This window comes from Scomber japonicus, chromosome 22 (genome assembly GCF_027409825.1).
Source record: "Scomber japonicus isolate fScoJap1 chromosome 22, fScoJap1.pri, whole genome shotgun sequence".
Lineage (NCBI taxonomy): Eukaryota > Metazoa > Chordata > Actinopteri > Scombriformes > Scombridae > Scomber > Scomber japonicus.
In genome coordinates this window covers 23,926,581-23,938,162 of record NC_070599.1, presented here as the reverse complement: position 1 = coordinate 23,938,162, position 11,582 = coordinate 23,926,581, and the positions used below count along the sequence as shown (strand labels likewise).

At 38.8% G+C, this 11,582-nt stretch overlaps 2 protein-coding genes across 2 annotated transcripts; both read left to right on the top strand.

Moving 5' to 3' along the window:
• Window positions 1-5,020: 5,020 nt before the first annotated feature.
• Window positions 5,021-6,646, top strand: LOC128384078 (tripartite motif-containing protein 16-like). The gene has a single exon (XM_053343657.1). It carries the CDS (start codon window positions 5,021-5,023, stop codon window positions 6,644-6,646), a length of 1,626 nt encoding a protein of 541 aa, XP_053199632.1.
• Window positions 6,647-9,245: 2,599 nt separating this feature from the next.
• Window positions 9,246-11,053, top strand: LOC128384079 (tripartite motif-containing protein 16-like). Its single transcript, XM_053343658.1, has one exon. The coding sequence runs from the start codon at window positions 9,291-9,293 to the stop codon at window positions 10,896-10,898; it is 1,608 nt and encodes a 535-aa protein (XP_053199633.1). The 5' UTR covers window positions 9,246-9,290; the 3' UTR covers window positions 10,899-11,053.
• The last annotated feature ends 529 nt before the right edge of the window (window positions 11,054-11,582 follow it).

Here is an 11,582-nt window from a genome sequence, read left to right as displayed (position 1 = left end):
TTTGAAAAATAAATACTCAAAACAAAGAGCCTTATCTACACAGTCTTTCACTTCTATCATCAAACAAACTCCTTCATTTATCCCCCAGGCTTCGTACTGTATCTCAAATTAACTGAGAGACGACTTCCAAACCTCATCTTAGCTAATTTCTAGGACAAGTTTAACAACCTTCCCAGGTTTCTACCTGCAGTATGACTGAGCTAAAGGGCACGTTCCAGTCCAAGACCACAGCTCCCTGCCTTTCCTCCTGTCTGCAGTTTTATGGAGGATGAAATATGTTGTAAATAGTGTAAATAACTCTGTCTGTTGATGTCTGTCTGTGTGAGTCAGTTGTGAAGTAGGAATACAGTAGCAGTTTGAAATAAAAAAAAATACTACAATGAAAAGAAGTAATCTTATCACAGACATGTGTCAGCACCCCCCAAAAAACCTTGGTTTCCCCAAAGAGTGCAACATTTCTTCAATTAAAAAAAGATTTTTCCAAGTTCATATGAAAACATTTTCACATTTTAAAATGTATTTTCACGAGTCAGTTAAAAAAAAGAGATGAAAAACAGAAGAGAAAAAACAGATTCAAGGTTTCTGACGGGTGTTGACAAACTGTAATGAAAGAGTTCTTACCTTCAAGTTGAGTTCAGATGCTTCCTGATAGATCTGGTAGCAAATGTTGCATAACGACAAAGAAAGGACTGGACAATGGCGGATCTCTTTCCTTATGTGGTCACATGTCTGTAAGATATGACATAGTGGGTCGTCCACCAATAATATCACTCCATCCACACATCCATCATGTTGTCTGTTGATGTTACTGGTTATTAGAATCACTGAGAATGAAAGAAAAGTGTGTCTGTGTGTAAATAAGTGTGTGCGTGTGAGTAATTCCCACAATGAAATTTAACTTAAGATTGTGGCAATGGGGGGAACTATGAGATACAGTGTGTGTGTGTGTGTGTGTATGTGTGTGTGTGTGCGCATAAAGGGAAAGGGTCTTTTTTTTTAAACTTGAAAAGAAGTGTCAGTTGTCGTCTGGATAAATGTGTTGACCTGATGCAGTGTTATGACCTTTGAACTAAGCACGACCTTTCCATGGCCTTGACCTTTTGGTTGGAGCCACTGATTAAGAGTTTGGCGGTGATGTGCTGTGGAGGCCATGATGCAGACTTGGAGCATTGGACTAAAATGCTTTTTGTCACTTGCTAAAAAAACAACCAGAATATTCAGCATCACAGATTTAATGACGGTTGTCTCGGTTGAGTTTACATAATTATCTCATATTGCAGCATCGTGTACAGACTTGGGTTTTAAAAATCAAACAGATGCTCGATTCTTATTTGTTTCAGCAGTGCAGATTCTACTACATTGGCGATACCAAGCTAAATATTCTTTATCTGATCAAACTTAAGAATTAACAAGAGGATTTAAATCAGTTTTTCTTACAGATTTTGTCACAGAAACATTCTGCAAACGCTCCAGTTGGTCCCAAAACCCAACTGGTAAATTTGTAACAAAGAAGACAACATGGCCACCAGTGAAAACGGCAACAGCAGTCCAACTCTTTAATCAGTGGCGTTGACCTTTGACCTTCTATGCCTGCTATGAACCCAGTAGTCTTAATTCTTTTCTCTTTGCTTTATACCAAACCAAAAGGAGCCTTCTGTTGATGATGTGCAGCCACACAGGGGTCAACGAGCAGCTGAAATCTTCTCAGTTCACGTCACTTTTGTGTTAATGTGTTACGCTATATGTCAGTGCTTTTTCTCTCCAGCTGATGCACAGTTTAGTGCAAACAGGAAGCTAATGAGCCAGAAGTGGAGGAGGAGAGTAAAAATGGTTTTACCCCATTTAGTAACAGTTTTCAAAATCCTTTAAGGTTTTAGATTGGTTTCCTTCCTTCCTTCCAGGCAAATACATGTTACACTTTAGTTTAATATGCAATGGAAATCAACTTGCAGACAATTATAATTTTGTTCAGTTAATCACAAAAATCACTGAGTATTTTTAGTCAAAGTTACATTATCATTACGGCATACAGTTGTGATCAGGAACCTGTTTGATATTTTGTGGTACTAAAAACTGTTGCAGATGTCAAAGGTTCCTTTTAATCAATTTATGCACTCAAGTCATAATTTGGTGAGCAAGACAATTACTTAAAGGTGCATAAGATTAATCTTTGTCTCTACATCCTGTGTGGATCACAGCTGAACATTGTGAAACATCAAGTTTTCACTAGCAATGAAAAACTATTGTTTTACTGATCTGGAATCCCAAGAACTATCAAAGTTTATGTGTTAAAGGTCTACCGGAAAATACAGTCATTGAGTTTTGACAGCTTTCACATGATGAAACAAATAAACATTTTTAATTCCCTCAAACTGTGTTAACACAAAATCAGCTCTACAGTAACTCACAGGTGAGCAGAGTTCACCAACGCTGCTCCTGTATCTCCCCACTCTAACACACCTGATTCTAACAATTAACTCCTTATCAAGCAGCTGAAGCTTGTCACAGGCTTGATAAGTTAATTATTAGATTCAGGTGTGTTAGAGTGGGGAAATACCTGAAACATGCAAGGCTCCAGGAGCAGGGTTGGTGACCGCTGTTGTAGATAATCTTATGTCGAAGTAACTGATCTGATTTCAGAGTAGTTTGACTCTTGGTGGCTGTGGTTACTTGGCCCTTTGTGTGTGTTTTTAGCCAATGCAGTGTGTGTCTGTGTGTATATGTGTGTGATCATTCCACATCATGCATCATTTTAGACAGGAACAGATTTTTTTTTATTAAGTGCTGTAGACAAATTTAAGATATTGAAACAAACTGGACTGGTTTTCCTAAAAGGAGTCTTTGGGTTTGAGTTCAATCAGCTGAAACGTGATTCGTGTTGAATCATTTTATAATGGGTTTAATAACATGATCTTCTCAGTATAAAGGTTCTTAAATGTATTATTTTGAACACAATCCAATTTTTGGAAGGACAACATTAATGTTTAATTTGAACTCCTGAACATTGAACCTGCTATAGTTATAAAATATTTTATAATTGCAGCATAGAAGTGTCATTTCTTTACAGCTCTTTAACCTCAATAATGATTAGCTCTGTACTTCAATATTTCAAGAATATTAAGAATCTAAATAACCGTTAATAAGCTGTTTAATATTTGAGTGTTTCTCTCTGTGAGATGCTTTTAGGAAAACTAGTCCTGGGTTAAAGTGGAAGGAGAAGTGAGAAGAACAGTGTTTTGAAGACATGTTGTAGACATGTTTTAATGCTAACAATGATCTGTAATGTGATGTGTGTTGATATGAAACATGTATGTTTGTTGGGATCAGGGTGCGGGCATTTGGCGATAACAAAAACCCTGATTTGTATTGAGAAAAGATGCATTCAACTGTGAAAATAAAACTAAGGCAGTGGCATCACGTCAACCTGCTGTGTCTGACTTATTGTATTTAAACAGCTGTTGGGACTAAGATAACATTTCAGCCTTTTCCTTCAAAAATGTCAGTGATACAACATTTACTCAAACACTAAAGGCCACACTGAAAATGTATACGTCCCTTTTAAACGATGTTACCGTCACTGCTCACATACTTCCATGCGTCCTTTACGTTGGCATGGATGTTAACCAATACATCCACCAGGGGGCAGTGCAGAGTCAAAGGTTTATGAAACAACAACAAACTCAAAAACAAACATGGCGACTGTGGAGGAGATAGTGATAATGTTCCTCTTGCATTATGTAATGTAATGTAATGTAATGTAATGAAGTTTATTTATACAGCCCTTTATAACAGTCCTTGCGGTGTACCAAAGTGCTTTACAGTAGGTAATAAATAAATAAAGAGAAAAGTAAAAACAATTAAAAACAATAAAATAACAGTGAAAGCAATAAAATACAACAAAATCGAATAAGATAGAATAAGATAAAATAAAATAAAATAAGATAAAATAAAATAAAATAAAAGTGTCATCCTACTAGGTGTTAAAAGCCATCCTAAAAAAGTGCGTTTTTAGCCTGAACTTGAAGAGGCCCAGGTCAGTAATAGTACGCATCTTGACGGGGAGCTTATTCCAGAGCCTGGGGGCAGCGACAGAAAAGGCTCGGTCACCCCAATGCTTATACTTTGACCTGGGCAGTTCCAGCAAGAGTTGATTTGTTGACCTCAGAGCTCTACCAGGATTACGAACAGTTAAAAGCTCAGAAAGCATTAAAGACAAAAACGATATGTTTAAAGTTTCTAACCAACTCACACAACCTTTCCTCAAAAAGTTCGAGTAGTTCCTCCATCATTATTTCTTCTTCGTGTCTGACTAGAGCTACGTATCGGGTAGTGACAGCAATACAAAACTGAGGACGGTTCGTTCAGTGCATCAGTAAAATTGAGTGCTTTAGCAGTAAATAATTCAGTGAAATCTAATCAACTTTAAAAAAGAGGATCTCTGTGGTAAGGTATGACACCAAAGTAAAAACTCCCGAATTAAATCATATTATGTTTAATATCATCTTACATTCTTTCCTTTCCTCCTTTCTACCTTCAATCTGTAATTCTTTCTTTCCACCTTCAGCTGATCTTTAAGCATGATAAACATATAAATTGTAGATTTCTTGACTCAACTTCACTGAGTACACTACATTGCAAAAAGTGTGACACCCCTTTTGCCTTCTACCATCCTCCCTGTTGTCCAAAACTACATATTAAAGTTTTATTATGGGACAGAGAGCACTGCCAATCAAATTGACTGAAAATGAATGAGGGCCATAAATGCTACCAAGGTTCAAACCACTCCTTTTACCATTATAAATATGGGTTTATTTACTGGTTCCCCATATCACAGATCAACAAGTTTAGAAATGGATGTAACCAACATGCTGTGAAGTACAAGAACCGACATGCCACTTTAAAGCAGATCAGTGTGGAAAAAGGAGCAGAGGTTGCTGTGTGTGACGCTTTTGCTACGCAGAGCTTCTTCGCTATCTGGAAAGTGAAGCTGTTGAAACATTAACCGTCATTGAGAGGTGAAATGGCGCAGCAAGGAAATCAAGCACACAAGGTGAAATTCTGTTGTTCGATGTGTTTGGATCTACTGAAGGATCCGGTGACTATTCCCTGTGGACACAACTACTGCATGAACTGTATTAAAACTTTCTGGGATGGAGAAGATAAGAAGAAAATCTACAGCTGTCCACAGTGCCAAAAGACTTTCAAATCAAGGCCTGAACTTGTGAAAAACACCATGTTAGCAGAGTTAGTGGAGGAGCTGAAGAAGACCGGACTGGGAGCTGCTCCTGCTGATCACTGCTATGCCGGACCTAAAGATGTGGCCTGTGATTTCTGCACTGGGACAAAGCTGAAAGCCATCAAATCCTGTCTGGTGTGTCTGGCCTCTTACTGTGAGCAACACCTTCAGCCTCACTATGATTCTCCTGCTTTTCAAAAACATAACCTGGTCGACGCTTCTGCTAAACTTCAGGACACCATCTGCTCTCTTCACGATGAGGTGATGAAGATTTTCTGCCGCACTGATCAACAGTGTATCTGTTTTCTCTGCTCCATGGCCGAACATAAAGGCCATGACACAGTCTCAGTTGCAGCAGAAAGGACTGAGAAGCAGAAGGAGCTCAGAGCGAGTCAGCAAAATATCCAACAGAGAATCCAGGACAGAGAGAAAGTTGTGCAGGAGCTTCAACAGGAGGTGGAAGCCATCAATCAATCAGCTGATAAAGCTGTGGAGGACTGTGAGAACATCTTCATTAAGTTGATCCGTCTCATCCAGAAAAGAAACTCAGATGTGAAGCAGCAGATCAGAACCCAGCAGGAGACTGAAGTGAATCACGTCAAGGACTTTCAGAAGAAGCTGGAAAAGGAGATCACTCTGCTGAAAAGGAAAGACACTGAACTGGAGAAGGTCTCATGCACAGAGGATCACACCCAGTTTCTGCAAAAATACCCCTTTCTGTCAAGTGTTGAGAGATCTGCAGGCTCTCCCAGAACCAACATTGATCGCTTGTGGTACTTTAAGCACGTGGTTGCATCTGTGGCAGCGGTCAGGTATAATCTGCAGGCCATTCTTAGTGAGAAATGGCCACAAGCAGAGCCGAAGAAAAGAGCAGAGTTCTTAAAGTGTTCAGGTCAGATCACACTGGATCCAAACACAGCAAATGATTGCCTGGTTTTATCAGAAAGGGACAGAAAGATAACATATAATGTTAAAAATGAACCATATCCTGAACATCTAGAAAGATTCATTCACGCATCTCAGGTCCTGAGTAAAGATGGACTGACTGGACATTGTTATTGGGAGGTGGAGAGGAGCGGGAGCGTTGGAGTAGCAGTTGCATACAAGAGTATTGGTAGGTCAGGGGACTTTAATGCATATGCGTTTGGATACAATGATAAGTCTTGGGCTTTACGATGTGACACTGCATACACATTCAGACATAACAAGATCTCAACTACCATCTCAGGCCATCAGTCCTCAAAAATAGGAGTCTACCTGGATCACAGTGCAGGTGTTCTGTCCTTCTACAGCATCTCTGATACGATGACTCTCATCCACAGAGTCCAGACCACATTCACTGAGCCTCTCTATGTTGGACTTTGGCTTTGCTCTGATGGACACACTGCGAAGGTTTGTAAGTACAAGTAGACGGAACAGAATAAAAAGACTGAGGGACAGTTAATGTTTATCTGTGATCTATGACCATTGTACTTCATGTCACAATCCTTGAGTGTTGACATTTTATTGCTGTAGCTGAGGTGTTCATAAAATTTATTACACAAAGAATGTAAGATGTAATAATTCACAAAATGGTCAACAATATGCTTAGTGACTTTTAAGATGGAAAACAACATGAGGTGACTGTTAAGTAGGGCTGGGTCTCGTTTAAAAAATTATGACACCAGTAAAAATCCAAGTACCCTTAAAGTGATTCTGATACCAACGGAGTAGTTCATTTGATACCCATCATGTGAGTAGAAGCATTAAAACACGACTTCACCATCACAGACAGGTCGTAGCTGCTGTGGCAGTGGACCAATCACATGTTGCATTAAATTGAAGAATGCTTGTGTTGATTGGCTGTGAGTAAGTCCATACAAATAGTCATATTTTCTAGCTTTGGGTGCAAAAAGGATCGATTGCAGGTATCGTTTGACTAGAGACGTGTCGATACTACTTGGTATTGATTTATTTCAGGTGATACCTTAAGCTGTCAAGTACCTATACCCAGCCTGAATGTTAAGTAACTGAAAACAAGAGTCACAATGACAGAGAAGAGCGTTTTCCATTGAATGATTGAAAGGCAACACCTTTGACAACTAACATTTTTTAACTCTGTAACCTTTCAAAGCTGTTGTACTTATTAGCTCCTTATAGCTAAATCTTCCTAATTTGTCACTAAAAAATAAAGCAGGAAACTCTGACTATTAAAAAAAAAAGAAAAGTTAATTAAATTTCAGCAGTGTTTCTATGTGGAGATCATTATAGGAAAAAATGTCTTTGATGAAATTAGAAATAGAAGTGACAACAAAAGTGTTTTGAGGACATGTTGTAATGTAATAATGATATGTAATGTGATGTTTATTCATATGAAACATGTATGTTTATTGAAATCAAGTTGTGGGGATTCTTGGAGAAAATCGAGACACTTATCTGTATAAAAAATGTATTTAGCTGTTAAAATAAAAGAGAACCATCTGGCATCGTATTACTCTGTGTCTGACTTTCTGTCTTCCTACTGTGATGGTAAACTCTATCTACATGAGTTAATGTATACAATTTTATTACATTATGTTAAACATATTAAGAACAATTTTGAGTGTAATTATTGATTGTGACATTTACAACACACAATGCACATTTTAGACTACAAAATACTGTGTGGACAAACTTACAATTTGAACCTTGTTCATTGTGGATTACAATGAAACTACAGTAAGTACATATTGTCTAGCACCCTTTTAAGGATTTGGTACTTCAAATATATCCAGTAGTTCCATTTTTTAAGACTTTCAACTCATTCATCTGATAATGTCAGAGGGGGATATTCTACTTCTTAAACCACTACATTTAACTAAAGGCTAAAGTTACAGGTTACTCTGCAGATTCATACTTTACATTCTACATTAGAGATCCCACCTGACAATGACACTATTGTACTTAACTATGAATATGTTTTATACTCAAGTTCAACCTCTTTTTACTTTAACTGGTTTGATATTTTTCCACTGTGGTATAATGTGACTTTACTTACAACAAATAAAGGACCAGAGTACTTCTAACTAACACTGCTGATGACAAATGTGGTAGAAAAAAGATATGAGTATAAAGATTACTAGAATGGCTGAACACAGTCTATAAAGGTCCGTCCACACTGAGAATGATAACTATAACTGTAACGATGTGCTCGCGTTCACACTGAGAACGATATGACCTGTAAACAGCGGTGTCCAGTACGAGCTGCTGTAGTATGTTATACGGAGAAAGAAAAAGAAAAGCAGCAGAGTTCAGAGGTGGGTACTGATTCAGTAATGATCAGAAGTATTTCAGACACTAGTTGCTGTGATGGTTCAGTATTTACACACCAAACTGACCCACAGCAGATGTTGAAACGCGGTGTGTAAAAGTGCACCGCTGCAGCAATGACACACAGTATGAGCTCAGATCTGCTTACAAAGATCCGCTAACTTTGTTGTTGTTATTTTAGATTATAATAGAGAACAAAGCCACAGCATCTTTGTAATAATAAAGACCTATCTAAAGAAATCTCCTCTGTCATCTTGCTCCAGTTTACAGTGCGTCAATCCGTGGTGAGAGAGGAGCAAAGCCGCTTTATAGTTTGACAGTCAGTGTTTTTATCGTTCATCAAATCGCTCTGAAAGTGATTCGTGATATCGTTACAGTTGTGGTGTGGACTCCGCCATCCAACATGAATTAGACATATATTTAAAACGATACATGTATAGTTATCATTCCCGGTGTGGGAACCAACGTGAATGAAGGCTGTGAATGAGTTAAAACTGCCTCTATTTCCTTGACTGCAGCAAAGACTGACAACCCCTCCCACTTCTCACAGAGTCCTGCTCTGACTGTTTATTTCCTGGTTCCCGCCCCTTTCACAAATCGACAAGTTTAGAGATGAGTGTAACCAACACGCGGTGAAGCACAAGACCCAACAAGCCACTTTACAGCAGATCAGTGTGGAAATGAAACTTATATTTTCTGTGTGTGACGCTTTTTGAGAGTGTCTTTGCTTTAGTGAAAGTGAAACTCTAGAGACATTAACTGTGAAATGGCGCAGCAAGGAAATCAAGCAGACAGAGTGAAATTCTGTTGTTCCATCTGTCTGGATTTACTGAAGGATCCAGTGACTATTCCCTGTGGACACAACTACTGCATGAACTGTATTAAAACTTTCTGGGATGGAGAAGAGCAGAAAATCCACAGCTGTCCTCAGTGCAGAAAGACTTTCAAACCGAGGCCTGAACTAGGTAAAAACACCATGTTAGCAGAGTTAGTGGAGGAGCTGAAGAAGACCGGACTGGGAGCTGCTCCTGATGATCACTGCTATGCCGGACCTGAAGATGTGGCCTGTGATTTCTGCGCTGGGACGAAGCTGAAAGCCCTCAAATCCTGTCTGGTGTGTCTGGCCTCTTACTGTGAGCAACACCTTCAGCCTCACTATGATTCTCCTGCTTTTAAAAAACACAACCTGGTCGACGCTTCTGCTAAACTTCAGGAGACCGTCTGCTCTCTTCACAATGAAGTGATGAAGATTTTCTGCCGCACTGATCAACAGTGTATCTGTATTCTCTGCTCCATGGATGAACATAAAGGCCACGACACAATCTCCGCTGCAGCAGAAAGGACTGAGAAGCAGAAGGAGCTCAGCATAAGTCAGCAAAATATTCACCAAAGAATTCAGGACAGACAGAAAGATATGAAGGAGCTTCAACAGGAGGTGGAGACCATCAATCAATCAGCTGATAAAGCAGTGGAGGACAGTGAGAAGATCTTCACTGAGTTGATCCGTCTCATTCAGAAAAGAAGCTCAGATGTGAAGCAGCAGATCAGATCCCAGCAGGAAACTGAAGTGAATCACGTCAAGGATATTCAGGAGAAGCTGGAAAAGGAGATCACTGAGCTGAAGAAGAAAGACACTGAACTGGAGAAGCTCTCATGCACAGAGGATCACACCCAGTTTCTTAAGAAATACCCCTCGATGTCAGATGTTTGTGGATCTGCAGACTCTCCCAGAAGCAACATCAATCGCTTGTGGTACTTTAAGGATGTGATGGCAGATGTTACAGCAGCCAGAGATAAAATGCAGGTCATTCTTAGTGAGAAATGGCAACAAGCAGATCCGAAGACCAGAGCAGAGTTCTTACAGTGTTCATGTCAGATCACACTGGATAAAAACACAGCACACACTCTTCTGATGTTATTAGACAGGAACAGAAAGATAACATATAATATATTTAAACAAACTGTTCGAGTTTCAGAAATATTGAGTGCATATCAGGTTCTGAGTAAAGATGGACTGACTGGACGTTGTTACTGGGAGGTGGAGAGGAGCGGGACTGTTGACGTAGCAGTCGCATACAAGGATAATGGCAGAAAACTTACAGATGCATTTGGATACAATGATAAGTCTTGGGCTTTACGATGTGACACTGGATACACATTCACACATAACAAGATCTCAGTAGCCATCTCAGGCCCTCAGTCCTCAAGAATAGGAGTCTACCTGGATCACAGTGCAGGTGTTCTGTCCTTCTACAGCATCTCTGATACGATGACTCTCCTCCACAGAGTCCAGACCACATTCACTCAGCCTCTCTATGCTGGACTCAGGCTTTTCTCTGATGATGACACTGCTGAGTTTAGTGAGTTGAAGTAGACAGAGTAGAATAAGGATAGTTAATGTTTACACCTGATTTGACCATTGTACTACAAACTGTGGTCCTGACTTACTATGACAGAGAAAGTTGTTTTCCATTACATTTTTCACAATGGCTGAGAATTACTACACTTTCAATGTTACTGCTCTTAATATTCAACACATTTTTGCATATTTGATCAATCTAGTCATTAATATTATGTGATAGTTGTTTGATGTTTTTTGTGATAATTACTTTTAAGTCATCCTGATATATTTGAATTACTGTTTGTATCATGGCATGAGTTTGGTGTGTTGTGGTTTGTGTTGGTTAAATTTGTTAGTGGAATCATTATATTGGTTAAAAATATAATGCTTTCTTAATGTTTTCTTATTAATAATGAATAATAATGTAATAAATCTGTACTGTTAACATTTACAGAGTTTTCTTTTTGAGCATGAATAGTCTCAGTCTTTTAATCATACAGACATTGTAAAGATAACCTTTCTTCCTTCCAGGTAACTACATGTTTCATTTTAGTTTACTATGCAATGAAAATCAACTTGCAGACATTCGGAACATTATTCAATTAATCACAACATTAGTCATAGAAACCTTTTGTCGAGGTTATATTATCTTGTGTAATGTAACACTGCAGTTGTGAACAGGGACCTTTTCCTTTTTTTGGTACATTAGAGAACGAT

Bases quoted from the DNA above. Each gene is read 5' to 3' on its own strand.
- LOC128384079 (XM_053343658.1), top strand. From the start codon at position 9,291: ATGGCGCAGCAAGGAAATCAAGCAGACAGAGTGAAATTCTGTTGTTCC.
- LOC128384078 (XM_053343657.1), top strand. From the start codon at position 5,021: ATGGCGCAGCAAGGAAATCAAGCACACAAGGTGAAATTCTGTTGTTCG.